We start from the raw sequence: 23,452 nt of genomic DNA, 5'->3' as shown, positions 1-23,452 counted from the left end.
AAGATAATCTATCACTTAAGTTATCTACTATATTTATGGAAACTTTGGAATATCAATTATTAATACACTAGACTACGCGCTGAAGACGGAACACAATTATTTGCATACTGACATTGCACTTAAGAGCAGGAATGCCACTAAATTGACTGTTTTTTGACATCACAAAAGTCCCTAAGGACACTACGGCCACTCATCCACGAAGGAGGCATCGTGGACAGTGTGAAAGCTGAGGCCATTGCCCTCGGGCTTGTGCCACGAGGGCAACAGAACTGTGCGCCAAAAGGATCTGCAAGTAGACTCAATGAAAAATCAGTCCGTAGCCGCAGGGACTAAGACTCTCACCTGCCACGCACAAGGCCCAGGAATATTTTCCAGTTCTTTTTGGCTCCGAAATTGTACGGATTTATGTAAATGCGTTGCTCTTTGAGGAAGCGTTTGCGTTCAGCCTCGTTGATGTGCGACTCCACGCTTGTCTCGCCGCGGGTGATTAATTTCGCATGCCAGGCGCACAGAGTGCCCAAGGCTATCACCACGGCCACATTGGTGAAGGCCATGAACCACAGGGCCTTTCGGCGGCCAGGCGATGGGGCATCTGTGTCCAGAACAGGCGTGGGCAGATTGTGTACGGCTGGTGGCAGATCAAACTCATCGTACTCATGGGGATGTGTCTACAAGGGCATATGGATAAAAAGATTATAGATAAAACATTAAATATTCACTCTGCGATTCTTTAATGGAATTACCACTGGAATAATGTGTCCACTGAGGTTAAACTTCACTGGCTGCCCCACTAGGGGCTCGAGCTCTGTCCAATTTTCCCCGTGATCAAGCCAAAGGTACTTGTACCCAATCTCCAGGCCGAACAAAATGAGAAATAGGCAACCCAACGTGGTGTAAAACATATAGAGGAAGAAGTAGCGATGATTTCCATAACCCACACAATTGTTTAGCCAGGCTATGTGGAAAGAACACACTCAAGCGATCAGGGGGTTGGTTGAAAGTTGATATACGTACGGCAGTGGTGATCCATTTTCAGCACACAACGATTGCACACCGAACAATGATGGGTCCGTGGCGGTTTGGGAGTCACACACTTGCCACACATGGTGACTGCCTCCACCAGCAATACACCCTCAGGCGGATAGCCTGGCGGTGTGATCACAGCCATCACATAGTGGAATATGACATTCAAGAGCAGCCAATTGCCGACGATTAGAACAAATGCCAAGGCCAACTGGCCCTTGGCCAACCAAAAGGGGAACCCAATCCAATAGGCAATGCTGACGACGGCAGTGGTCAGACAAGCTACTCCGATCACAAAGAACTGAAAGAGGATTCAGCATGAGCATAATGGTTAGCAGTATATGGTTCTATCATGTGTACCGGTCCCAGGCAGTGGGTGTAGTTGTCCACAACCCAAAAGATGGGTGTCATGCACACATCCGAGGCATAGGAGCTGTTCATATGGGCATTGAAGGTGAGCGAGTGCCAGCAGTGCTTCATGTAGGACCAACGCAGCCGACACGACGAACTAAAACAATAACAAAACAATTACAAACGGTTCCTCCAGCAAGAAGATGCGACTTACAGCAGCTCCTGCGTGGAGTTGCCACGCCACGTTATCCGCACCATTGCGGGGAGGTTTGTTTATGTGCTCCTGCTTTTATAAATAATTTATAGCATTTTTTATAAACAAATGCGGTTATCAGTGTAACCGCGGATTTACCAATAAAATATACTGTCCGATCCACAGAAATATACCCAAATATGCTGCCACATTTTCAAAATATACTGTAAATATACCTTGAACCAATTGATTTAATTTGAGCAAAAATCATCTGCATAATGATATAATTAATAAATTTATTGAATTTCAGCTTAAAGGTATATTAAAGAACATGTGGTATAAAAAAATAAATATTTTAAGCTCGTTTGTTTTTATCGGTATGTTTTGAAAATGAGAAGGTATATTTCGGAATATTTCTGAGGACCAGACGGTATATTTTATGGAACCAGCGGTCACATTGTTGTTTTTTTTCTTTTTCTCTAAAAAGGCCGAAACATATTTGCACTTTTTTTTTTTAAATAAAAAGCAATTTAGTTAATAACAAATTAGAATGCGCTCGCGCACCAGAAGTCGCAGTCCACAAAGACGTCGTGAAAGGCGTGAGGAACGCTCTCGCTCCGACAGAAATGTGAGCAACAAGCCGGTGCGCCGCCGGTCGCCCTGTCGCAGGAACAGTTCCGTTTCCCAGGCACGCTCCCGCTCAGACAGACGAGTGAGCAACAAGCAGGATCGCCGCCCCTCGCCACCTCGCTCTAAGGAGAGGGACAGACTTCGTCGCAATTCACGCTCGCCCCATTCAGGTAGAAAAAATGAACGCAAGCGACGCCGCTCCCAGCAGAAAGTATCAGCACCACGACGTCGTCGCTCCCGCTCCCGTTCTCTATCATCGAGTGAGACCAGCAGTGAGGGGAGCAGCAGTGACCCCAGGTCCAACAGTGCCAGGGTACCGAAACTACCGCCCAAGGCTGTGGATCGCTGGCCCAATGACCGCTTCAGGGAATATAATGAAAAGAGCAAAAATCCCTTCAAAGGTTGGATTTCTGGAGGCAAAAGCTTCATGGACGATCCAGCGGAGCCATCTACCCGATCATCAAACTACAAAGGCCGTGGAGGCGGTGCGCCTTCCTATTCTGACACCAGAGCTGGCGATGCTCGTCGCGAACAACGTGTACGCATTGGCGAGGAGGGCGTACTAGAGGTTTGGAGCAAGAGCCCTACACGGGCTGAGCTAGACGATGTGAAACTTGTGAAGGGCTCCTACGTGGGTCCGAAGAAAAAGAAGAAGAAGAAGGGAAAGGGCAAAAAAAAGGATAAGAAGTCAAAGAAGAAATCCAAAAAGTCAAAGAAGAGAAAGAGCAAGAAAGATTCGAGTTCCTCAGAAACATCTTCATCGGCGTCCAGCTCTGGGAGCAGCGATTCCAGCGATGATAGCTCCTCCAGCGACAGCTCAAGCTCTGAGGGCGAGGACGGGGACGAGTGGCTGGAGAAGACGGCCGAGGGCACTAAAAAACCAAAAAAGAAGTCTTCTGCCTCAAAAAAAGACAAGAAAAACAAAAGGAAGAAGCGCAAGTCTGACAAGGCTGCAAAGTCCAAAAAGTCATCGTCCGGCGGAAGCAAATCACGGTCCAAGGATGGAGGCAACAACGACGAGGATGTGGGCCCATCACTGCGCCCTTCTGGCAGCTTGAACCAAAAGGATTTCGGACGCGCACTGCTGCCAGGAGAAGGAGCCGCCATGGCTGCCTACATAGCCGATGGCAAGCGCATTCCGCGTCGTGGTGAAATCGGCCTCACATCCGATGAGATCGCCAACTTCGAATCCGTGGGCTACGTGATGAGCGGCAGTCGGCACCGCCGCATGGAGGCTGTGCGTATCCGCAAGGAGAATCAGCTGTACTCCGCGGACGAGAAGCGGGCCCTGGCCATGTTCAGCAAGGAGGAGCGTCAGAAGCGGGAGAACAAGATACTGTCCCAGTTCAAGGACATGATTCACTCAAAGCTCCAGGCCAAGGACAAAAAGTAGACGTACAGCAAATATGAAACCAAGGAACAGACGGAAGTTGTAAAAAGAACAAAAACAGATTTTCGTGTAAAAATAATGTAACATTTAAAAATAAAACACCCTGTTCCATCCGCCGAAACTTTGGTATTTTGTATTTTGCTATCGTATGGTCACACTGCCGTATTGCCGAAAACGTGGGGTTAAAAAACTCAGCAAAAAAGTGTCCTAATTTAATTGATTTCTAATAAAATTACATAATTACATGGTTAAACGGCATTAGTTAATTAGCAACCATCGACCTTCATCTGGAAAAGCGACAATTTGTGGGAAAAGTAGCATTTTGTACATGCTAAACGCGGCAAAGTAGAAGTGCCCCTCGAAGTGCAAGCGAGATAGCAACACACACGAAGCGCAGAGCAAAACAAAGTCCGCTAACCGGCAGATAAGAAGAATATGGTTGTGTGTTGGCAAGAAGCAGAGGGCGAGAGTGAGAGTAAATGAATGATAAGCCTCCAACGACAATTGAAGCAGCCCACACACCCACACACAGACAAGCCCTTATATAAATAACACACACACACTCTACTTGCGGCGCTTAATCAATTAGCTGGACACTGGCCGAGGAGGCTCCGTAGTTCATTTCTGTTTCGACCGTCGACAGTTGCGTGCGTAGATAGTGTTTGCCGTCGGCTGCGGACATCACATCACATCATCATGCCTTCCAACGAGCTGCAGTCGCCCACCAGCGAAATGGTTCTGCTCACCCCCAGCTCTGATAATCCGCCCAGCATTGTTCCCGCTGCGGGGGCGTCAGCAGCTGTCAAGGATCCGCAACGCGAGGGCTCCGCCGAGTCGGACAGCAGTCGCGTGGTGATGAAGAAACAGCTGGGCCTGCTGGAAGGCGTGGCCATCATCCTTGGCATCATCTTTGGCTCTGGAATATTCGTTTCGCCCAAGGGTGTGCTCCGAGAGGTGGAATCGGTGGGCGCTTCACTCGTCATTTGGGTGCTGTGCGGCCTGCTGTCCATGATTGGAGCTCTCTGCTACGCGGAACTGGGCACTGCCATACCCAAGTCGGGCGGAGATTACGCGTACATCTTCGAGGCATACGGATCACTGCCGGCTTTCCTGTATCTCTGGGATGCCATGATGATATTTGTGTGAGAGTCTCTTTTGGTTTAATTAGATTCACTCGGCTTCAATTTCAGATGAGGTCAATTAATTAATTGAATCGCTGGAACAGATTAGATCACTGAGGGACGGGCTGGGCCGGGCTGAGGCACGGGTTCCGATCGACATGGAAACAACCAGTTTGTAGTTAGTGCGTGCTGTCTGTCAAGGTTAAGCCAGCGATTTCATGAAAACAGAAACACATTCATTATCACCTGTAATCTATCACCGGCACGGTACCTACACATCGAAACGCCACAAATGGATTTATTGTGGGGGACCATGCCATGTCTGTGTTGCATTAACTGTTTTACTGTTTGGTATTTTTGCTATTTTGAATCGCCGATAAGACCAAACATTCGTTTGCATTAAAGTCTGTGACAATAGAGAAAGATAATGATCAGAGATAATCTCAGAATTCAGCCGGAGTAAACTTTCCAACGATTCGGTTCGATTTGCTTATCTCTTCTCTCTTTTGTTTTTGCAGACCCACGACGAATGCCATAATGGGACTGACGTTTGCATCCTATGTGCTGGAACCATTCTTCGATAGCGCCTGCGAGATACCGAAAATTGCCCTGCAGCTGCTGGCTGCCGTCACTATATGCTTCCTCACCTACCTAAATTCGTACTACATGAAAGTGACAACGAAGATGCAGAACATCATCATGTTTACGAAGATTGCCGCCCTCGTGCTGATAATTATCGTTGGCCTGGTGTGGATGCTAATGGGCCATGTGGAGAACTTTGATAAGCCCTTCGAGAACACTCAGACTGACCCCGGAAAGCTGTCGGTGGCTTTCTACTCGGGCATCTTTTCGTATGCCGGCTGGAACTATTTGAACTTCATGACGGAGGAGCTGCGCGACCCCTATCGCAATCTGCCACGTGCCATTTACATTTCCCTGCCTCTGGTCACCGGTATCTATGTGCTGGCCAATATGGCCTATCTGGCAGTTCTCTCCCCATCCGAGATGTTGGCATCCAATGCCATTGCTGTGGTGGGCATCACTTAACCAATTGTGTGCATCAATCGAAGGCGGATTATAAAACACACTCTTCTCTCTTTTCTCTCTGCAGACATTTGGCAATAAAATTCTCGGTGGCTTTTCTTTGATCATACCCGTCATGGTGGCCATCTCTGCCTTTGGCGGCCTCTCAGTGCACATTATGACCTCGTCGCGCATGTGCTTTGTAGGCGCCCGCAATGGCCACATGCCGGCGATTCTGTCCCACATCAGTGTTAAGAGCTATACTCCCCTGCCGTCGCTGGTCTTTCTGGTGAGTGTGGCCCACAAATTGGCGCACAAAAGAAGTATTGGAATTGCCTTGTAATTGGTTCTGTTCTCCCCTCCCGTTCGTAGTGTTTTCTCTCCATTGTGATGCTCGTGGTAAGCGATGTTTATGTACTGATCACCTATAGCAGCATTGTGGAATCGTTCTTCATCATGCTCTCGGTGTCGGCTGTTCTATACTTCCGCTACACACGCCCCTGCATGGAGAGGCCAATTAAAGTGAGTTTAGCCAGCGGTGTGGAGTCATGAATATTATATAATCTATTTCCATTCCATTGCTTGGTGGACAGGTCTCTTTGTGGATACCCGCAGTGTTTGTCGTCGTCTGCGCCTTCCTTGTTGTCGTGCCCATCTATGTGGCGCCCTACGAGGTCGGAATGGGTGTATTAATCACCCTAATTGGCATACCATTCTATTATGTGGGAGTCGTGTGGCAGAATAAACCGAAATGGGTGCAGCACACGATTGGTGAGTTCTTGCGCTCGCATGTGTATAACATTTTTACGGGTTTATTACGTTTGCTTTTATAGACTCTCTGACCTACACGTGCCAGAAGCTCTTCCTGTCCGCCAAGGAGCAGAAAGAGGACTAAGGGACTATAACAAACCAGAAACATGCATCACATGGACCACATCACGACTCAGTGGAGATAAAGTTTAACCTTTTCTATATTTATATTTACAAAGCAGCTGATAGGAGATATGTGGAAAGAACTTTCCATCCAATCGGTGAATCTACCAAAAAAATAACCAGAATAAGCAAAAAGTCAATATGTAACCGTGTGACTTTCTTGAAATTAAGTGAAATCTTTTATATTTATATGTACATCTACATACAGCGTTGACCTTAAGTGCAAAACACGTCGAATAGTAGTTTTTAGTTTCGACAAAACGCTTCTTAGACCTTATTTCGACTGATTTTGTAAATTCTCGACCAAAAAGTCAAAAGTCAAAAACTATTTACCAAAGTTGGAATCCTAACCTCTAAACCTGCCATTTAAAGCGGTTCCTTGACCAATATTTTGTTGCATTTGAAATTTGTTACTTTACACGATGTTTGTCCCCCCCTTATTTAAATTATTCTTTATGGTATTTAATTAATTATTTGCAATTGTAATAAAGATTTTGTACTTTTCATAGTGACTTTTAGGCGCTGCCCGCAAAAGTATGCCGCAAGATCTGGCCAGGAGATACGGTAAAACACTCGATAAGGCATTCTTCAGGGAATCAATTGTAAAAGTTAGGGCAACAAAATCCTATCCGACAGCGTCCCTCCGCTAATCAATTATAACTGATAATCAATGTGTGGTTTACCTGGAACGTTTTCTATTTTTAAGCCCCCGTGTGGACAGGGAATGCGATTTCTGGCCAAAAATAAACTCCCCTCTGACATTTCGGACATGTCCGTGGGCGGCGGGCAGCATGACGCCAGCACTACTTATATCTGGCTACCGATAGAGTATTCCATACGGAGCACCAGACCCCGCGTTCGCGTCTATATATGTAGGTGTTTTTAATTGATAAAACTGTAGCGCGTATTGAGGATGCCTGGCACGGCGTCGCGTCCCGCAGGTGCGCCGAATCTATGCATAACTAGTAGGTGGAGAGAACACGCCGATGTGTGCCCGTCCGCCTGTTTCGCTGGCCTAATTTGTATGCGCCAGATTTAAGCGCCCCTTTTAATGGTTTTTTAAGCATATGCATGGGATCGGGAATTTACTTATTACCAGACAGATCGGTCATAAAATCGCGTCAATTTGAATTGGATTCTGATGATAGCTTAATAATTGAGTTATTGGTACGTTCTGTGAATACACAATGATGCTTGGAGAGTAACTACTTGGTTAAACGACTATCGCTAGTCTAGTTCTAGTCACAAGTCCCGGTGGCTGATAAACAACAGTTTACTTAAAAGTTGCTAATTGCAGGCACGTGAGTGCTGTGCCGCCACACAAAAGGAAAAACATATTTGATTAATTATTCCACCACTCGTATTCATATTTACCTACATATTTGCCGAGTGGCAGTTGACTTAGTTGATCGATTCGAAGGCGTAATCTAGCAAATAATGAGGTGGTTTATCTGTAGATCAGTGTTTTGTCAGCAGTTTGAATTATCAATTGGCCTGGGTGGAAGAAGCCCATCGATGTGGGATAATGATGGGGCAGTCCTTTGTCCAAGCTGCTCATGTGATAATCACACGATTGTTTGCTGGCCGAACATCAAAGATTGACACCTTTTTGGGCAATGATGATGATGCGAGGCTCTAAACAATCAGAATCGTGTTCAACCAATTAAATGGACCAGCGGAAAGCCAAGCTGAACGGACCGACTAGAACTGGTAACCAAAATTAATGGCAATACGAGATTAAACGATTTTAATTGGACTGGTTGAGTGTCAGACTTCTCCTGGGAAGAACCCCAAATTCAGCAATATGGCCCACTCCAATGGAAGTCCGCTGTAAGCCTTGGCATTCAAATTCCCAGACATATCGATCAATTCCAACTACTTGACTTCGCGTGGCTGTGCATAGCCTATCATAAAGATATAAATAGCTATCAGTTTGTTCTATATGCCATTTACGATTCCCACATTCTCATGTAGATCACGAACTTCCTATACAAGTGTAAATGCGACGTTACAGATCGCTCGCTCACACAAAAAACTAGAGTTTTTCGAGCGTAAAAACTGTAAAACGTGCGAAAAACGCTCAATGAATTTGTTCTGTTTTGCCCCGATTGCTGGCGACGGATGTTCGGTGGGCTCTGAAGACCCCGCGTTCAATTAGCGGCTTTCGGCATGACGTTGTCGCGACTTGTTGGCTTAGTAACGGCTACCACCAAGAACACCCCCGTTCCAGCCCCGTTTTGGCCTTATGCAAATAAATAAATCAGTAAAATTGTATGCAAAACAAAATATTATCAAAAATGATCGAAAGCAGTTACCACTCTGGTGTTTGCCATTGGCATTAGGTGCGAATTATGACGAATTTTTCCGTTTGATTTTGACAATTACACTCGCACTCGCACGCCCGTGGGATCGATTCGGTCTGTGGCCTTTGCCCGGGAGGCTCTATCGGCAGGCGGCTCTTGCCACGTCAAGTATACGCAGTGTGGTGCATCAATTTCGATTTTTGTTCATTCTATTGCACCTTCCCATTTCTCCGATCCCCAACAGAGTTACACAGGCAGCAGAGTACTCCATCCATCCATCGGTCGATCGATCGTCGTCGGCGGCGGCTGTTCGTGCGCCTCGATGTCCATGTGTGTGTGTGTGTGCGAGTGTATCTGTGTGCGGTGCACGCGCTTCGGGCGGGGATTTCAGCTTTCGAATTTTCAAGTAGTTCGTTGACTGCCTGCTGAGGAAGTTGTGAAGGTGCCTCGCAAACGGAACGTCCGCGCAGTTTAGAATCTGTCACCCGATCGTAAGGTGCTACAATCGCTTAAAAGGAGCTCAGTTCTCATTAAACAATAGATACATCTAAATAACAATAATCAACTCAACCATGAAATTGGCTATAATATTCGAAGCTTCGTTCTTGGTGATCTGCTGGTCTCAAGGTAATTATTAAGTTCAAGGATACGGACTTAAAGTTAAATTTCTAATGTGTAATGTAATGTGATTCATATTGTTTTTGTACGATAGTACAGAAATAGCGACCATAAATCGATATCTATTCCGTTGAACTTTCGTCGTTTAATTATTGCCAGATGTGTGACACCTCATGCTCGTATCTATTACGAGTATATACGTTGGCTGATTCGGCGGGTTCCCCCTGTCATTCGCGGGAGGGATCTCGGCATTAACAGTCATAAGTACGCACTCCACGAATCTAATTTCGAGCAGTTGAATGGTATTTATTACACTTGAAACTGTCAATTAGTACATTTTATGGCAACCCATTGATTTTGATAGATAGCATAGTCATACATGGTGCGGCCAAATGCTTAGATTGTTCTATTATGGGAACTTGCGTAACATGTAAATGGTATCTTTGTATGTAGATAACATTTGATTGATTATAATCGGAAGATCTCTAGGATCCTTAAAAGTAATCTTTAATTTGATTATACGAGCGTACGAACTCCACAATCTATTTTATCTACGAGTACGAGTATCTATCTATTGGCGAAATTTGTTTACAACACACTTGTCACAAAATAATGAAATTAAATGGTATATGTACTTGGTGGATGACATAATATCTAATGGTCATAGATGACAGGAGAATAAATTGAATTAATTGATTACCCAACCAATTTGATAAGCACGCCACAAATAAATAATATTCATAATATTATAATAAATAAACCAACTAATTAAACTAATTTATCAAACTGGGACTCGTATTTCCACAAACAGCAACACCAAAACGTTCTGCAGACACTCTCTCCCTCTCTCTCTCTGTCTCTTTCCCCATCGCCGCACAATGGAAAACAGTGTCATATGATATGTTAATTTTGATCGAAGCTTTTCAAACAGAAATTATCACCAATCACATGCAAATTAGCCTTTAAACAAGTATTTCCTTTCGCCTTAGCGGAACATTTCATGGAATTGTTCGCGTAACTTTCGTTCGCTAGCTGTGAAAATTAATGAAAATTATTTGCGCTCATTATTATCTATCGTACAATACTACATATATCTAAATCAACACTGCGATATCTAATTTGTCGGCCAGAACGTGCCCTTGGGGCTCATGCTCTTTGTGCCTTCTGTGTGTTGTTTTCCCATAGATTTAGCCACTTGTCTGTCTGTCTGTCCGTCCATTGACTGCCGCAGAAAAACATTTCATATTTGTTTGCTGTGCCATCTATTATGCCGTAATTCACAAGTGCTCCTACATGTCAGAGATAGGATCCGCGAGAAGGTCGAAATGGGTGTGGGGTGAAAGACACTCGGCACGTGATCGTTCAATACGATGACGAGGTGTCTGCAAATGGGGAAAACACTTTAATCGGTGACCATTCCAAGGGGGAACAGGCTTTGTCTCATTAAGGATCATCTTGCTAACCAAACCCTTTACCGATGTCCTTTCCAGCTGTCAGCAGTCATGTGTTTGGCTACTCGGAGCCCAACCAACGACGCTGGGCCCGCCACCATGGCCACTGTGCCGGCAAGACACAGTCGCCCATTGCCATCACCACGAGCCGGGTAAGAGGCCGCCTAATTACCTCGTAAGCCCACTAAAGAAGACAACTAATCGGCCGTAATTATCCCTTTTGCAGACCATACCCGTACATATGCCTGCCGTGGATATGATTGGCTACCACAACCTTCTGCCGTATCCCCTGAAAATGGTCAACAACGGACACACGGGTAAGTGGAGAGCGAGTGAGAGAGAGATAGACGTTTGCCCAGTGACTGTTGATTGATGGGCCCATGCTCTTGCAGTCTCCATCGGTATACCCAAGGTCAATGCGAGCAACGCGGAGGAGGACTTCCTGCCCTACATTCGGGGGGCGAAGCTGTCCGGCGAATACGAGGTGGAGGGCCTGCACTTCCACTGGGGCGACAAGAACAACCGGGGCTCCGAGCATGTCATCAACGACATCCGCTACACCATGGAGATGCACATTGTGCATCGCAACAAGAAGTACGCGACTATCGGGGAGGCTCTCAATCATCCTGATGGCGCTGCCGTTCTCGGATTCTTCTTCAATGTGAGTACAGATTTGAGAGGGGAACAACAACGCGAATGATTTGTTAACCCATTACGTCAATCTACCCGAATCCCCACAGCTCGACGAGGACGAGGGTCAGGGTTTGGTGACCATTAATCGTCATCTGCATTTGATAGCCGACGCCAACCAGGAGGCCACCCTCAATGTCACCTTCTCCCTGTCATCCCTGATAGCCGGCGTCGACGTGGACAAGTTCTACACCTACAAGGGTACGTATCCAAGGGGGTGGGGGCATCTACTATTAAGCATCTATGTGCGCACCCAATTAGCATTCAGGCGAGGCTCTAAGTGGAATTGAATGCCCACTGATTAGATGACAGCGAATCGATGTCAATAACAACAGATGTTTATCCAAGATGACACGTCTCTATTAATCCCTGGCTGTCTCTGGTTTCATTTTAGGTTCCTTGACAACGCCTCCCTGCTCGGAGGCCGTCACCTGGATCCTGTACTCCGATCCCATTCCCATCTCCCCGAAGCAGATCTCTCGCTTCCGTCAGCTGTCGGACACGCAAGATGGGGCGCTGGTGGACAACTTCCGAACCCTGCAGCCGGTGGGAAATCGACGAATCTTTGCACGCACCGGACACGTGCGGCACACCTCGATTGCGGCCCTAAAGCACGAGGGCGACTATCTCAAGTACGACTGGTTCTACTGAACTCGAACTGTGGCCGGATGTAGCAGGAGCACTGTGCCATGCCATGTTTAGGTTACCTTCTAAGATTAGCATTTATTACTCGTACTTTACACTAACAGTTAGCCGTAAGCAGCTGGAACACCATCCAGGGTATAAATTAAACAAACACTCTTCTTCCTACGCGATCATTTCCGTCTTTCGGCCGTACAGGGCCAGGGAGTTGGGTATATCCTCCACGAAAAAGTTGGCGGGTATCAGATTGAACACCTTCTGCAGCAGCTTTAGCAGCGTCCGCTCCACAGTCTCGGCGACCAGAGGACGCAATGCCTCGAACAGATCCCGCCAATTGTCGTTGAAGAACTGATTGGTGCCGCGCTCCACCTCCTTGCTGTGGCCATTGAACAGATTCTCCATATTGGTCTTCACCTTTCCGACCTTCAGGCTCACCCGCACCGATGTCACGTTGTAGAAGGTGTAACCGCCCTTCTCGTAGAGGTGTGTCTTGGTGCTCATCAGTATGTTAAGGTCATCTACATATCAGTAAGGCTCATTTGTTTAACTGTGACTGATTTACCATTATACAGATATATATTTACCTATTTCCATGGACATGTTGCCACCTCCTCGGAGGGGCACTAGCAGAATGCGTCCGATCATTTTATATTTGCAATCCAAGCGCATTGTTGGCAAGTAGATCTTTGTCAGCCAGCTAAAGTCCTTTTTGCTGACCCTTGAATAAGATTCAAATCAATCCAATGTTCCACACCAAAAACCTCTACGAAACAGCTTTTGTTCGCTCTCGATATGCGAACACTGTTGCCAAGTGCAAGGCAATGCAATCGATACTCACTTGCTCTCCTTGATCACCATCTTGCCAAAGCCGCGTATCAGCATCTCCGTGAGATTGGCCGAAATGGTGGCAATATCGCTGTTGTCCTGCTTGAACACCAGCTGATCCTGTTTCATGGGGTCAATGGGTCCAAAAGATTCATCTATCTCGGGTATACCTTTCGAATGAAACATTTCCATTAGCGAGGAAAGTTTTGATAAGCTGTAGCCTCACCTTTGATTACCTGATTCATGAATTTCTGAATCGAACGTGTTGAGCAGTTGGTGAACTCGGGCTCATAGATCCGACACGATTCAAGGTAAGAGGCTGTAATATAAACAGTTTCCGCATTAGACAAGGTGCAACATGATTTGAGGTAATTTTCCGACAAGAGTTAACCTTTGTCACACCCTCACACACACACACACACACACATTAACGATGCACTTACGCTTTTCCGTATAGAATTCGACGCACTCGATGCCGTCGAGAAGCGTCATCAACATGCCCGCGCACAGCAGTAACTCAATTATGTACATTGTGAAAAGTTGTCACTGTCAGTATCACAGTTAAAGTCACCGCCTAATCGAGTTAGTCGCAGTTGGCGAATGAGAGATAACTCGCAGCGGAGCTGGCTTTTATCTGGCCTATATATATCCGATGTGCATGTGGGGCCTGGCCACCTCCCGACGACTCGAGTGCAATTGATGAATTGAGTGTGATGTGATGCCTGGGTAATACCAGAATCGAGGCATTTTCATTTACTACGTTTACTTAAATGTATTCCATATTTATATTATACGAGTACTTGCAGCAACCGTTGTAGTCATTGTTGTTGCTGGGAAGCTGTAGCGACTTCACCTTGCCACCGAACACCGAACACCGAACGAACCGGTAAGCTAATTTAATATCTACTTGAACTCGTACTAGAAGCTGGAAAATACGTCGACTGAAAGTGCAATATCACTCGGTTCGGACCTAGGTAAACGTAATTGCTTAAGTCAGGTAGAGAAGTAAAAAATACTTGAATTTTAACGACCATAATAAAAACATTAAATGGCCAAAGCCTCGCCTCTCCTCTGACATCTGAGTCCGCAAATGATCTGGATGCTCATTTTGAGAAAATTACCAACGTTACTAATGCCAAAAGTATTTCCATCATTGGACTAAGCTACAGTGGATATATGGAGTGCAGTTTATGATGTAAATATTATCACTAGATTATTTTTATTTTATGTTATTTTTGCATATGAGAGAGTGGATTTCTGTTAATCTAGTTCGGCGGAATATTTTGTATTTGACCGGAGGTTGTGGCTTCTTAATCTTCCTCTGCTTCAAGCTGCCCCCCCCCATACCGCCAGCGTCAACTGTCTGCCCCTCTGCCCTTGCAGATATCCAATGTGTGACTCCCGCCAAAATTAATATCATCTTTTGACTAAACTACAGTAGAGTCCAGTTTTAATTATCGCACTCGACGATGATGTAATGGCCTTGTAATGAAAATAATAGTTGCATTGGACTTTATATTTTCCATTTATTTATGCAAATGAGAGAGTGGGTTTCTTTTACTCTATTTAAAAGGGAATACTTTAGCTTGCTAATTCTTCATTATTTTAATTTCTATGAAAATTATATTGATACGAATCTAAAAGCAAAGTGAGTCGTAAGCCTTATGTATATCTATTACGTTCTATGGAAATATGATTTTGACTTTTTCTGAGTTTATTGTAGATAAATCATCATTATACTCTATTTTCTGTTCCATTTAATTTCTTTAGAGCATGTTTAATTCGTTATATTGTATATTCCCATTGTATAGAACTCTTTTCTATGCCCTGAGATTGCATTTATTTGGCGCTCGGCGAGGGGAGCGCACGCTCTCTGAGATAAGCCGGGAAGACCTCTCCCCACCCTTGCCAATTGCACGCACCAAATGAGCTTGGTAGACCTCTTCTGAGGGAACAATGTTTCATTATAATGCCGAGACATTGCGACATTCGCCTGCCTTGGTGATAAGTCTCATTAAAACGGATGCTCTATATACATACAAATGTATGTACTCGCTTATGTGTATATATGGGAACCAAGAAGCGTTTGCAAACTTATGAGTATTTTCTGATTTTTGCTAAGGCCTCTTTAGTCACATTTCTAAATGGATCAGAGTCAGTTGTTGGATATTTCTTGAGCAATCATGTTGATTGGTAAAATTTTGATATTTTCTCTACTTATCGGATTCTTAGAGGCCCAGATCTGCGAGGTGAAGCGGTTTAGCAGTGTGAATGGAAAGCGTGTGGTAAGCTGATCAGTGGAGTCTCTTTCCACATCCAGTAATAGAGTCTTTTTATAGGAAAGGAAAATACAAACCTGCTGCAGGGGATACCGACGATTGGGAAAGGGGCCAAAGATTAGATGTGTGGCCACCTGCCAGCGGAACTGTGGGAGTGGCACGTGCTCCAAACCAAATGTTTGCACCTGCAACAGTGGATACAAAAACTTTAACAATGTCCCCTCTAATCGGTAGGAAGCTCCATATATTATATACTTAAGATCTGATTGGATTTTCCCATCCCATCACAGTTGTATTCCGGCCTGCAAGGGTGGCTGCAGCAAGGGCACATGCCAGTCTCCCGGACGGTGCGTCTGCTCCAAGGACCACATTCTGGACACCGCCAGCGGCAACTGTCTGCCTCACTGCCCCAGCGGCTGTCCCAACGGCAGCTGCGTACTGCCCAACAAGTGCAACTGCAACGGAGGCTACTCGCTGAACGCCACCAGCCAGACATGCCATCCCATCTGCGATCAGAACTGTGCCTCGGGCAACGGTGTCTGTGCGGCCCCTAATCACTGCGAGTGCAAGAAAGGCTACTTGCTGGACAAAGAATCTAAGTCGTTTATGTGTCGACCAGTATGCAGCATGGGCTGCGATAACGGGGTTTGTCGCGCACCCGATGTATGCGAGTGCAAGAAGAACTACCAGAAGGGACCCGATAGGAATTGCGTGCCCATCTGCGATTACGATTGCATGAATGGCAACTGCACGGCGCCGGACGTCTGTGAGTGCCACAAAGGTTACTCCCCCATCAGCAAGTCGATCTGCCTACCCGTCTGCAGCGGAGGGTGCCTGAACGGATTCTGTGAAGCGCCAGATCTCTGCACGTGCAACCAGGGCTATATGAAGCAGGGTAGCACCTGTGCGCCAGTTTGTGAGGGAGGATGTGAAAATGGCCTTTGCGAGTCTCCCGGAACGTGTACCTGCAACAAAGGATACGGGAAGGAGAGTGAGAACAGATGTGTTCCCATCTGCGAGGCCGGATGTGAGAACGGATTCTGCGAGTCTCCCGGAAAGTGTTCCTGCCACGAAGGATACGCAAAGGAGAGTGAGAACAGATGTGTTCCCATCTGCGAGGGCGGATGTGAGAACGGACTCTGCGAGTCTCCCGGAAAGTGTTCCTGCCACGAAGGATACACAAAGGAGAGTGAGAACAGATGTGCTCCTATTTGTGAGGATGGATGTGAGAACGGATTCTGCGAGTCTCCCGGAAAGTGTTCCTGTAAAGAAGGATACGCAAAAGAAAGTGAGAGCAGATGTGCTCCCATTTGTGAGGACGGATGTGAGAACGGATTCTGCGAGTCTCCCGGAAAGTGTTCTTGCAACGAAGGATACGGAAAGGAGAGTGAGAACAGATGTGTTCCTATTTGTGAGGATGGATGTGAGAACGGATTCTGCGAGTCTCCCGAAAAGTGTTCCTGCAACGAAGGATACGCAAAAGAAAGTGAGAGCAGATGTGGTCCCATTTGTGAGGACGGATGTGAGAATGGATTCTGCGAGTCTCCAGGAAGATGTTCTTGCAACGAAGGATACGCAAAAGAGAGTGAGAACAGATGTGCTCCCATTTGCGAAGGCGGGTGTAAGAACGGATTCTGCGAGTCTCCCGGAAAGTGTTCCTGCCACGAAGGATACACAAAGGAGAGTGAGAACAGATGTGCTCCTATTTGTGAGGATGGATGTGAGAACGGATTCTGCGAGTCTCCCGAAAAGTGTTCCTGCAACGAAGGATACGCAAAAGAAAGTGAGACCAGATGTGCTCCCATTTGTGAGGACGGATGTGAGAATGGATTCTGCGAGTCTCCAGGAAGATGTTCTTGCAACGAAGGATACGCAAAAGAGAGTGAGAACAGATGTGCTCCCATTTGCGAAGGCGGGTGTGAGAACGGATTCTGCGAGTCTCACGGAAAGTGTTCCTGCAACGAAGGATACGCAAAGGAGAGTGAGAACAGATGTGCTCCCATTTGTAAGGGCGGATGTGAGAACGGATTCTGCGAGTCTCCCGGAAAGTGTTCCTGCCACGAAGGATACACAAAGGAGAGTGCGAACAGATGTGCTCCTATTTGTGAGGATGGATGTGAGAACGGATTCTGCGAGTCTCCCGGAATGTGTTCCTGTAAAGAAGGATACGCAAAAGAAAGTGAGAGCAGATGTGCTCCCATTTGTGAGGACGGATGTGAGAATGGATTCTGCGAGTCTCCCGGAAAGTGTTCTTGCAACGAAGGATACGGAAAGGAGAGTGAGAACAGATGTGCTCCTATTTGTGAGGATGGATGTGAGAACGGATTCTGCGAGTCTCCAGGAAGATGTTCTTGCAACGAAGGATACGCAAAAGAGAGTGAGAACAGATGTGCTCCCATTTGCGAAGGCGGGTGTGAGAACGGATTCTGCGAGTCTCCCGAAAAGTGTTCCTGCAACGAAGGATACACAAAGGAGAGTGAGAACAGATGTGCTCCTATTTGTGAGGACGGATGTGAGAATGGATTCTGCGAGTCTCCAGGAAGATGTTCTTGCAACGAAGGATACGCAAAAGAGAGTGAGAACAGATGTGCTCCCATTTGCGAAGGCGGGTGTGAGAACGGAATCTGCGAGTCTCCCGGAAAGTGTTCCTGCCACGAAGGATACACAAAGGAGAGTGAGATCAGATGTGCTCCTATTTGTGAGGATGGATGTGAGAACGGATTCTGCGAGTCTCCCGGAATGTGTTCCTGTAAAGAAGGATACGCAAAAAAAAGTGAGAGCAGATGTGCTCCCATTTGTGAGGACGGATGTGAGAATGGATTCTGCGAGTCTCCAGGAAGATGTTCTTGCAACGAAGGATACGCAAAAGAGAGTGAGAACAGATGTGCTCCCATTTGCGAAGGCGGGTGTGAGAACGGATTCTGCGAGTCTCCCGGAAAGTGTTCTTGCAACGAAGGATACGCAAAAGAGAGTGAGAACAGATGTGCTCCCATTTGTGAGGACGGATGTGAGAACGGATTCTGCGAGTCTCCCGGAAAGTGTTCTTGCAACGAAGGATACGGAAAGGAGAGTGAGAACAGATGTGCTCCTATTTGTGAGGATGGATGTGAGAACGGATTCTGCGAGTCTCCCGAAAAGTGTTCCTGCAACGAAGGATACGCAAAAGAAAGTGGGAGCAGATGTGCTCCCATTTGTGAGGACGGATGTGAGAACGGATTCTGCGAGTCTCCCGGAAAGTGTTCTTGCAACGAAGGATACGCAAAGGAGAGTGAGAACAGATGTGCTCCCATTTGTGAGGGCGGATGTGAGAACGGATTCTGCGAGTCTCCCGGAAAGTGTTCCTGCAACGAAGGATACGCAAAAGAAAGTGAGAACAGATGTGCTCCCATTTGTGAGGACGGATGTGAGAACGGATTCTGCGAGTCTCCCGGAAAGTGTTCCTGCAACGAAGGATACGCAAAAGAAAGTGAGAACAGATGTGCTCCCATTTGTGAGGACGGATGTGAGAGCGGATTCTGCGAGTCTCCCGGAAGGTGTTCCTGCAACGAAGGATACGCAAAGGAGAGTGCAAAGAGATGTGTTGCCATCTGCGAGGGCGGATGTGAGAACGGATTCTGTGAGTCTCCCGGAAAGTGTTCGTGCATCGAAGGATACGCAAAGGAGAGTGAGAAAAAATGTATTCCCATCTGCGAGGGCGGATGTGAGAACGGATTCTGCGTGGCGCCTGGGCTGTGCTCGTGTATCGAAGGTTACATCAGGATCAGAGAAGGCACCTGCAAGCCCTATTGCCCAAATGGATGTTTTAATGGCTCCTGCGTCGCTCCCAATGTTTGTAATTGCGAGAATGGTTCTGTCTATGAGTTCTCGTCAGGAATGTGTGTCCTTGAGAAGAATGATTTCGCTGACGGCCGAAGCACAGATTATCTTGGATCTGCCACCTCGACTACTAGCTGGTACGACGAATCCACGGATTCAGAGCTTTCCTCCTCGATACCCGATCTGTTATTTTGGTGCGAGAAGTTCTGCTGGAACGGGACGTGCATTGAGGAGCAGTGTACTTGCGAGCCAAACTACAAGCTTCACAGAGACGAAGGGGACGATGGACGGCTTCTGTGCCTCCCAATTTGCGAGATGGAGTGCATCAACGGGTACTGCCTGTTTCCCGGAATGTGCGCTTGCTTCGATGGTGCCGAGCCGGCTGCCGGTTACCTGTGCCAGCATCTAGACGGATCGGGCACGGGGGAGCAATCCTATGGCCAGATGAGCGGCAAAAACCGATTGAAATGGCTGTTCATTGCGATCGGGATCGTTGCGGTGGTTTTGTCCATTGTCATTGCGTTTCTGATGTGTTATATCTACAAGAAGCGTAGCTATCGAGTGGACAAGAACGGTGAGATACCCGAACAATATCTGACTTTTTCTTAATATATTTTTTTTTTTCAGAAAAAGAATTTGGAGTGTACTTTTCTGCGAATAAGGTAGATGTCATTCGAGCTTGATCTTCAATTTTAAGATCACGCAATTCTCTCATTATTAAATAAAGTTTAAAGTGATAAGATGTTTCGCTCATTCGAATTGCAAATTGTTTGCTGGGTAAAACCGACCTGATTGCTATTGATTGAATAGATCTGCTATACGGAGTGTCATCATAAAAATAGTACACATTTATTGCCAATATTTCACTGCCTTTCAGCAAAATTCTTAGCTCAAAACTGGAATATATCAATTTGGCATGGAATTGGATCCACTATCACTACCAGCCGCAAGTTTGGAGCCATACAATTCCTGAGGGGTGGGTATGTCTTCCACAAAGAAGTTAGCTGGTATCAGATGGAACACCTTGGACATCACATCGAAGAGAATGTTTTCGACCGTTTCGACGATCAGCGGTTTGAGGGCCTCGTAAAAGTCCCGCCAGTTGTCGTTGAAGAACTGATTGGTGCTGCGCTCCACCTCCGGGCTGCGGCCGTTGAACAGGTTGTCCAGTTCGGTGTGCACTCGGGAGAGCTTTAGCTGGACACGCACGGACGTCACATTGTCGAAGGTGAAGCCGCCCTTCTCATACAGCTGCGTCTTAGTTAGCAGCATTATGTCCAGATCCTCTATGGAAATGATATTCTGAGTTCCGGGCTGAGTTTTAAGGTGAGAACACTTACCGATCTCTATGAATATATTGCCAGAACCACTCAGTGGTATGAGCAGAATCCTTCCGGCCATTTGGTACTTGCCATCCAATCGCATTTTGGGAAGATAGATCTTGGTCTGCCAGCTAAAGTCCTTCTTGCTGACACTAAATGAATCACTATTGATGGAGTGTTCTTTTGACTTGGTCCATCCACTTACCGGCTCTCCTTGACCTTGGTTTTTGCGAACCCCTTCACCACAAGCTCTGTGAGATTGGCTCTTATGGTGGCCACCTCATTGTTATCCTGCTTGAAGACTATGTCTCTTACCCGCATGGGATCGAAGGGACCAAAGCTCTCGACTACCTCCGGAATCCCTCTGTTCATTTGGTCCAGAAGTTTCTGCACGCTGTTCGTCGAGCACTTGGTGAAGCCAGGCTCGTAAATTCGGCACGAGGGCAGCCAAGATGCTGTGGGTTCGTTAGAGTCCAAGTAGGGATGAGCAATTTGAATGACGGGACTTACGCTTCTCCGTGTAGTAGGCGACGGCTGCCACCATCACATCCAAAGCGATCTCATTTAGGCACAAGATGGCAATTAATCCACTACAAAGCCCAAAAGACCTACGGCCATGGCGCGTGCTGCTGCTCATGCTACTGTATCTTTGCACTTCTGTATCTAATATCTGTATTTGCGACTGAGACAGCGGCTCAGAGTTACATTAATCGGTGTCACGACATGCAACCGACTAGCTGGAGGCAAGCTCTGGGCCTCAGTTTTATTCTCATTCAGCGAGCATTCAAGATCATAGATCCGAGATCCAAGTTTCGAGCTGCGACAGCTCTCAACTGGGCGACACACAAACTCATTTGGTAGCAGCTTACAGCCATTTAGTTTGAGCACGAAGCCGGGGCTAAATGCATCTGGTTGTGTGTTTAATTTCATCTATTTCCTGTCCTAACCGCCGGTTACAATATTATTAAAAGTGAGAATTATATTATTGTGTAGAGGTACTCCTATTATTATAATGTTACATTAATTCTAGCGTAGTATTCCCTCAGTGGAAGTCTTTGATGAAGTAGCTGGCTGGTACATAGGCGAACGTCTTTCTCATGCGATCGAGGAGTACGCCTCCGACAGTTTGCTCGGCAGCAGGACGTAGCACCTCGTAGAACTCGCGCCAGTTCTCGTTGAAAAGCGTGTGGGCACTGTCCTCCAGGGGCTTGTTGCCCCCGAACAGATTTTGCAGCTGGATGTGGAATTGCTTGATATCACGGAAGGAGATTTTCAGACTGTCCACCTCCGCGAAACCCCCCTCGGGTGTGACGCGTGGCCTGCCCGCCATTTCCAGATACAGCAAGGCTTTCTCTGCGGATTGGAATAAGCTTAAAGATGGTCTAACAGTTGGCTAACTAGTCTTACCAGCTTCAAAGTAGCCGCTGCCACGGCCATTGAGGTTCAGGGCAACTACATGGCCTTTGAGTTTGTAGTCGAACTGGAAACGGAGCTTCGGAACGAAGACCAAAGCCTTCATCACGTAATGTTTGGGGTCAAAACTAAAGAGTATACGTTTGCTTGGATTAACATTTCACCAGAAGATGAAGCAGTAGTAGATCCTACCTGGCCTCTTTGATCACTGCTTGGCCAGCTCCAGTCACATATACATTCTGCAGATCAGCATTGATGGCTATGGCCTGGCTAGCATCTTGCGAGAACTTCACTCTTTTGATATGCAGAGGATCCAAGGATCCTAACGCATTGTAGCCAGGTATGCCGTCCTTCCACTGATGGAAAAGCGCCTGCAAGTTCTGAGCCAGGCAACTATTGAGGCTTGGATCGCCAACAACGCACGGTGTAAGGAAATCAGCTGCAATTAATTGGTTATTTGGAGACTGATTTTACGTAGAATCTGCGAGCGTTTCTTACGTTTCTGGGCTAGATATTTTGAGCCATTTGCAGTGGCAGTAAGTACAACCAAAATGATCAGAAACTTGGCGATTTTCTCCAGCATCTTTAGACCTTTAAGCTAAAACAGTTTGCACGACTTCAAGGCACCGAACGAAATGCGATTTCGGTCTGGAGTCTTTGTGTTTTATTCAAAATGAAATGCTAAAATCTAGATCTTTTGTATCCATTTCATTGTTTCGATGTTTCATATATATTTTAGAAAACATCTTTATTCTCTCTTTTCGGTACAATTAGTAAGTAAACAAGTTTTTCAACATTAGACTTGATGTGGTCGTACAGGGTGTCCAAATGAGTTGTGGCTTGACATCTGATCTGCTACCCTCTAACCGAAAATTGCACTCACCTTGATGTGACCCTTAGGCCTTTGACTCCACTCTACTACCTTGATTGTAATTGGCGAGATTCTCTCAAGACCTGCTTCTGTACACACACGATGATATATAGATATATATCTCTATTCCATTCTAACCTGCGATTATCTCACTTTCGCTAGAGCTCAACTGGTTTTACAAGACCATTAATAGATGACAACAACTGGTTGATTAGTAAAGTGAGTATCTGTGTGATTTTATAGATCTACTTAGGGGTAGTAGTGGTCGTAGATGGGTATAAATTGCCTCGAGACCCTTTGCTGCAAGTGATGATTGGTTGAGTCAAGTAAATAAGCTGGCTTAAAGTAAAGCTTATCAGCATTAGGCTGTGACCAAGGCTGTGGTTTTTAAGGCTAATGAACTCTCCCCAAACATTGGTTCTAGCTATTACTGATCAAACTGCTGGCTTGTCTTATGATCAGGCAAGTAATCTTTTGAACAGTTGCAGTTGTGGATCTTTGGTATTGGTAAATGGCATGCTTTTGCCTATGTCAAGCTTGCTTCTGAGGTAACTGACT

At 46.3% G+C, this 23,452-nt stretch overlaps 8 protein-coding genes across 9 annotated transcripts; 4 read left to right on the top strand and 4 right to left on the bottom strand.

Annotated features, from left to right (window-relative positions):
* Positions 1-9: 9 nt before the first annotated feature.
* Positions 10-1,738, bottom strand: LOC108155603 (palmitoyltransferase ZDHHC16). Its single transcript, XM_017286525.2, has 6 exons — positions 1,589-1,738; positions 1,384-1,531; positions 1,015-1,324; positions 744-955; positions 343-668; positions 10-286 (listed from the first exon to the last, which is right to left on the bottom strand). Exons 1-6 carry the CDS (start codon positions 1,630-1,632, stop codon positions 181-183), a joined length of 1,146 nt encoding a protein of 381 aa, XP_017142014.1. The 5' UTR covers positions 1,633-1,738; the 3' UTR covers positions 10-180.
* Positions 1,739-2,036: 298 nt separating this feature from the next.
* Positions 2,037-4,265, top strand: LOC108156499 (NKAP family protein CG6066). The gene has a single exon (XM_017287995.2). The coding sequence runs from the start codon at positions 2,118-2,120 to the stop codon at positions 3,588-3,590; it is 1,473 nt and encodes a 490-aa protein (XP_017143484.1). The 5' UTR covers positions 2,037-2,117; the 3' UTR covers positions 3,591-4,265.
* On the top strand, positions 4,263-6,700 carry LOC108156498 (large neutral amino acids transporter small subunit 1). Its single transcript, XM_017287994.2, has 6 exons — positions 4,263-4,729; positions 5,227-5,740; positions 5,820-6,020; positions 6,104-6,253; positions 6,325-6,502; positions 6,565-6,700. The coding sequence occupies exons 1-6, from the start codon at positions 4,284-4,286 to the stop codon at positions 6,624-6,626; spliced, it is 1,551 nt and encodes a 516-aa protein (XP_017143483.1). The 5' UTR covers positions 4,263-4,283; the 3' UTR covers positions 6,627-6,700.
* Positions 6,701-8,206: 1,506 nt separating this feature from the next.
* Positions 8,207-12,536, top strand: LOC108157628 (carbonic anhydrase 2). 2 transcript variants are annotated; one of them, XM_017289767.2, is made up of 6 exons: positions 8,207-8,374; positions 11,076-11,188; positions 11,263-11,353; positions 11,429-11,697; positions 11,777-11,927; positions 12,121-12,536. In XM_017289767.2, exons 1-6 carry the CDS (start codon positions 8,332-8,334, stop codon positions 12,375-12,377), a joined length of 924 nt encoding a protein of 307 aa, XP_017145256.1. In that variant the 5' UTR covers positions 8,207-8,331; the 3' UTR covers positions 12,378-12,536. The 2 variants fall into 2 exon arrangements, with proteins under 2 accessions (XP_017145256.1, XP_017145255.1); XM_017289766.2 differs by lacking the exon at positions 8,207-8,374 and adding an exon at positions 9,387-9,594.
* Positions 12,430-13,831, bottom strand: LOC108157629. Its single transcript, XM_017289768.2, has 5 exons — positions 13,637-13,831; positions 13,420-13,512; positions 13,207-13,363; positions 12,953-13,086; positions 12,430-12,886 (listed from the first exon to the last, which is right to left on the bottom strand). The coding sequence occupies exons 1-5, from the start codon at positions 13,722-13,724 to the stop codon at positions 12,534-12,536; spliced, it is 825 nt and encodes a 274-aa protein (XP_017145257.1). The 5' UTR covers positions 13,725-13,831; the 3' UTR covers positions 12,430-12,533.
* Positions 13,832-15,327: 1,496 nt separating this feature from the next.
* On the top strand, positions 15,328-20,041 carry LOC108157503 (fibrillin-2). The gene is made up of 4 exons (XM_017289602.2): positions 15,328-15,478; positions 15,533-15,702; positions 15,763-19,862; positions 19,916-20,041. The coding sequence occupies exons 1-4, from the start codon at positions 15,377-15,379 to the stop codon at positions 19,969-19,971; spliced, it is 4,428 nt and encodes a 1,475-aa protein (XP_017145091.2). The 5' UTR covers positions 15,328-15,376; the 3' UTR covers positions 19,972-20,041.
* A 65-nt stretch (positions 20,042-20,106) lies between these two features.
* LOC108157504 lies at positions 20,107-21,355 on the bottom strand. Its single transcript, XM_017289603.2, has 4 exons — positions 21,121-21,355; positions 20,816-21,065; positions 20,629-20,762; positions 20,107-20,574 (listed from the first exon to the last, which is right to left on the bottom strand). The coding sequence occupies exons 1-4, from the start codon at positions 21,245-21,247 to the stop codon at positions 20,195-20,197; spliced, it is 891 nt and encodes a 296-aa protein (XP_017145092.1). The 5' UTR covers positions 21,248-21,355; the 3' UTR covers positions 20,107-20,194.
* Positions 21,356-21,484: 129 nt separating this feature from the next.
* On the bottom strand, positions 21,485-22,665 carry LOC108157505. Its single transcript, XM_017289604.2, has 4 exons — positions 22,522-22,665; positions 22,216-22,462; positions 22,018-22,151; positions 21,485-21,963 (listed from the first exon to the last, which is right to left on the bottom strand). The coding sequence occupies exons 1-4, from the start codon at positions 22,604-22,606 to the stop codon at positions 21,653-21,655; spliced, it is 777 nt and encodes a 258-aa protein (XP_017145093.1). The 5' UTR covers positions 22,607-22,665; the 3' UTR covers positions 21,485-21,652.
* Positions 22,666-23,452: the final 787 nt, after the last annotated feature.

Source organism: Drosophila miranda, chromosome 2 (genome assembly GCF_003369915.1).
Source record: "Drosophila miranda strain MSH22 chromosome 2, D.miranda_PacBio2.1, whole genome shotgun sequence".
Lineage (NCBI taxonomy): Eukaryota > Metazoa > Arthropoda > Insecta > Diptera > Drosophilidae > Drosophila > Drosophila miranda.
This window is presented reverse-complemented; position numbering and strand designations above follow the sequence as displayed.

Coding starts and splice junctions, on each gene's coding strand:
- LOC108155603 (XM_017286525.2), bottom strand. CDS start 1,632: ATGGTGCGGATAACGTGGCGTGGCAACTCCACGCAGGAGCTGCT. Junction 669..743: donor GTGGACACATTATTCCAGTG/GTAATTCCATTA, acceptor ATGCCCTTGTAG/ACACATCCCCATGAGTACGA. Junction 287..342: donor CTGGGCCTTGTGCGTGGCAG/GTGAGAGTCTTA, acceptor GTCTACTTGCAG/ATCCTTTTGGCGCACAGTTC.
- LOC108156499 (XM_017287995.2), top strand. CDS start 2,118: ATGCGCTCGCGCACCAGAAGTCGCAGTCCACAAAGACGTCGTGAAAGG.
- LOC108156498 (XM_017287994.2), top strand. CDS start 4,284: ATGCCTTCCAACGAGCTGCAGTCGCCCACCAGCGAAATGGTTCTGCTC. Junction 5,741..5,819: donor CATCCAATGCCATTGCTGTG/GTGGGCATCACT, acceptor TTCTCTCTGCAG/ACATTTGGCAATAAAATTCT. Junction 6,254..6,324: donor GCATGGAGAGGCCAATTAAA/GTGAGTTTAGCC, acceptor CTTGGTGGACAG/GTCTCTTTGTGGATACCCGC.
- LOC108157628 (XM_017289766.2), top strand. CDS start 9,540: ATGAAATTGGCTATAATATTCGAAGCTTCGTTCTTGGTGATCTGCTGG. Junction 11,189..11,262: donor TTGCCATCACCACGAGCCGG/GTAAGAGGCCGC, acceptor TCCCTTTTGCAG/ACCATACCCGTACATATGCC. Junction 11,928..12,120: donor CAAGTTCTACACCTACAAGG/GTACGTATCCAA, acceptor GTTTCATTTTAG/GTTCCTTGACAACGCCTCCC.
- LOC108157629 (XM_017289768.2), bottom strand. CDS start 13,724: ATGTACATAATTGAGTTACTGCTGTGCGCGGGCATGTTGATGACGCTT. Junction 13,513..13,636: donor CGAATTCTATACGGAAAAGC/GTAAGTGCATCG, acceptor TTTATATTACAG/CCTCTTACCTTGAATCGTGT. Junction 13,364..13,419: donor CATGAATCAGGTAATCAAAG/GTGAGGCTACAG, acceptor TTCATTCGAAAG/GTATACCCGAGATAGATGAA.
- LOC108157503 (XM_017289602.2), top strand. CDS start 15,377: ATGTTGATTGGTAAAATTTTGATATTTTCTCTACTTATCGGATTCTTA. Junction 15,703..15,762: donor AACAATGTCCCCTCTAATCG/GTAGGAAGCTCC, acceptor ATCCCATCACAG/TTGTATTCCGGCCTGCAAGG. Junction 19,863..19,915: donor CTATCGAGTGGACAAGAACG/GTGAGATACCCG, acceptor TTTTTTTTTCAG/AAAAAGAATTTGGAGTGTAC.
- LOC108157504 (XM_017289603.2), bottom strand. CDS start 21,247: ATGAGCAGCAGCACGCGCCATGGCCGTAGGTCTTTTGGGCTTTGTAGT. Junction 21,066..21,120: donor CGCCTACTACACGGAGAAGC/GTAAGTCCCGTC, acceptor ACGAACCCACAG/CATCTTGGCTGCCCTCGTGC. Junction 20,763..20,815: donor ACCAAGGTCAAGGAGAGCCG/GTAAGTGGATGG, acceptor TGATTCATTTAG/TGTCAGCAAGAAGGACTTTA.
- LOC108157505 (XM_017289604.2), bottom strand. CDS start 22,606: ATGCTGGAGAAAATCGCCAAGTTTCTGATCATTTTGGTTGTACTTACT. Junction 22,463..22,521: donor AAAATATCTAGCCCAGAAAC/GTAAGAAACGCT, acceptor AATTAATTGCAG/CTGATTTCCTTACACCGTGC. Junction 21,964..22,017: donor CAGCGGCTACTTTGAAGCTG/GTAAGACTAGTT, acceptor TCCAATCCGCAG/AGAAAGCCTTGCTGTATCTG.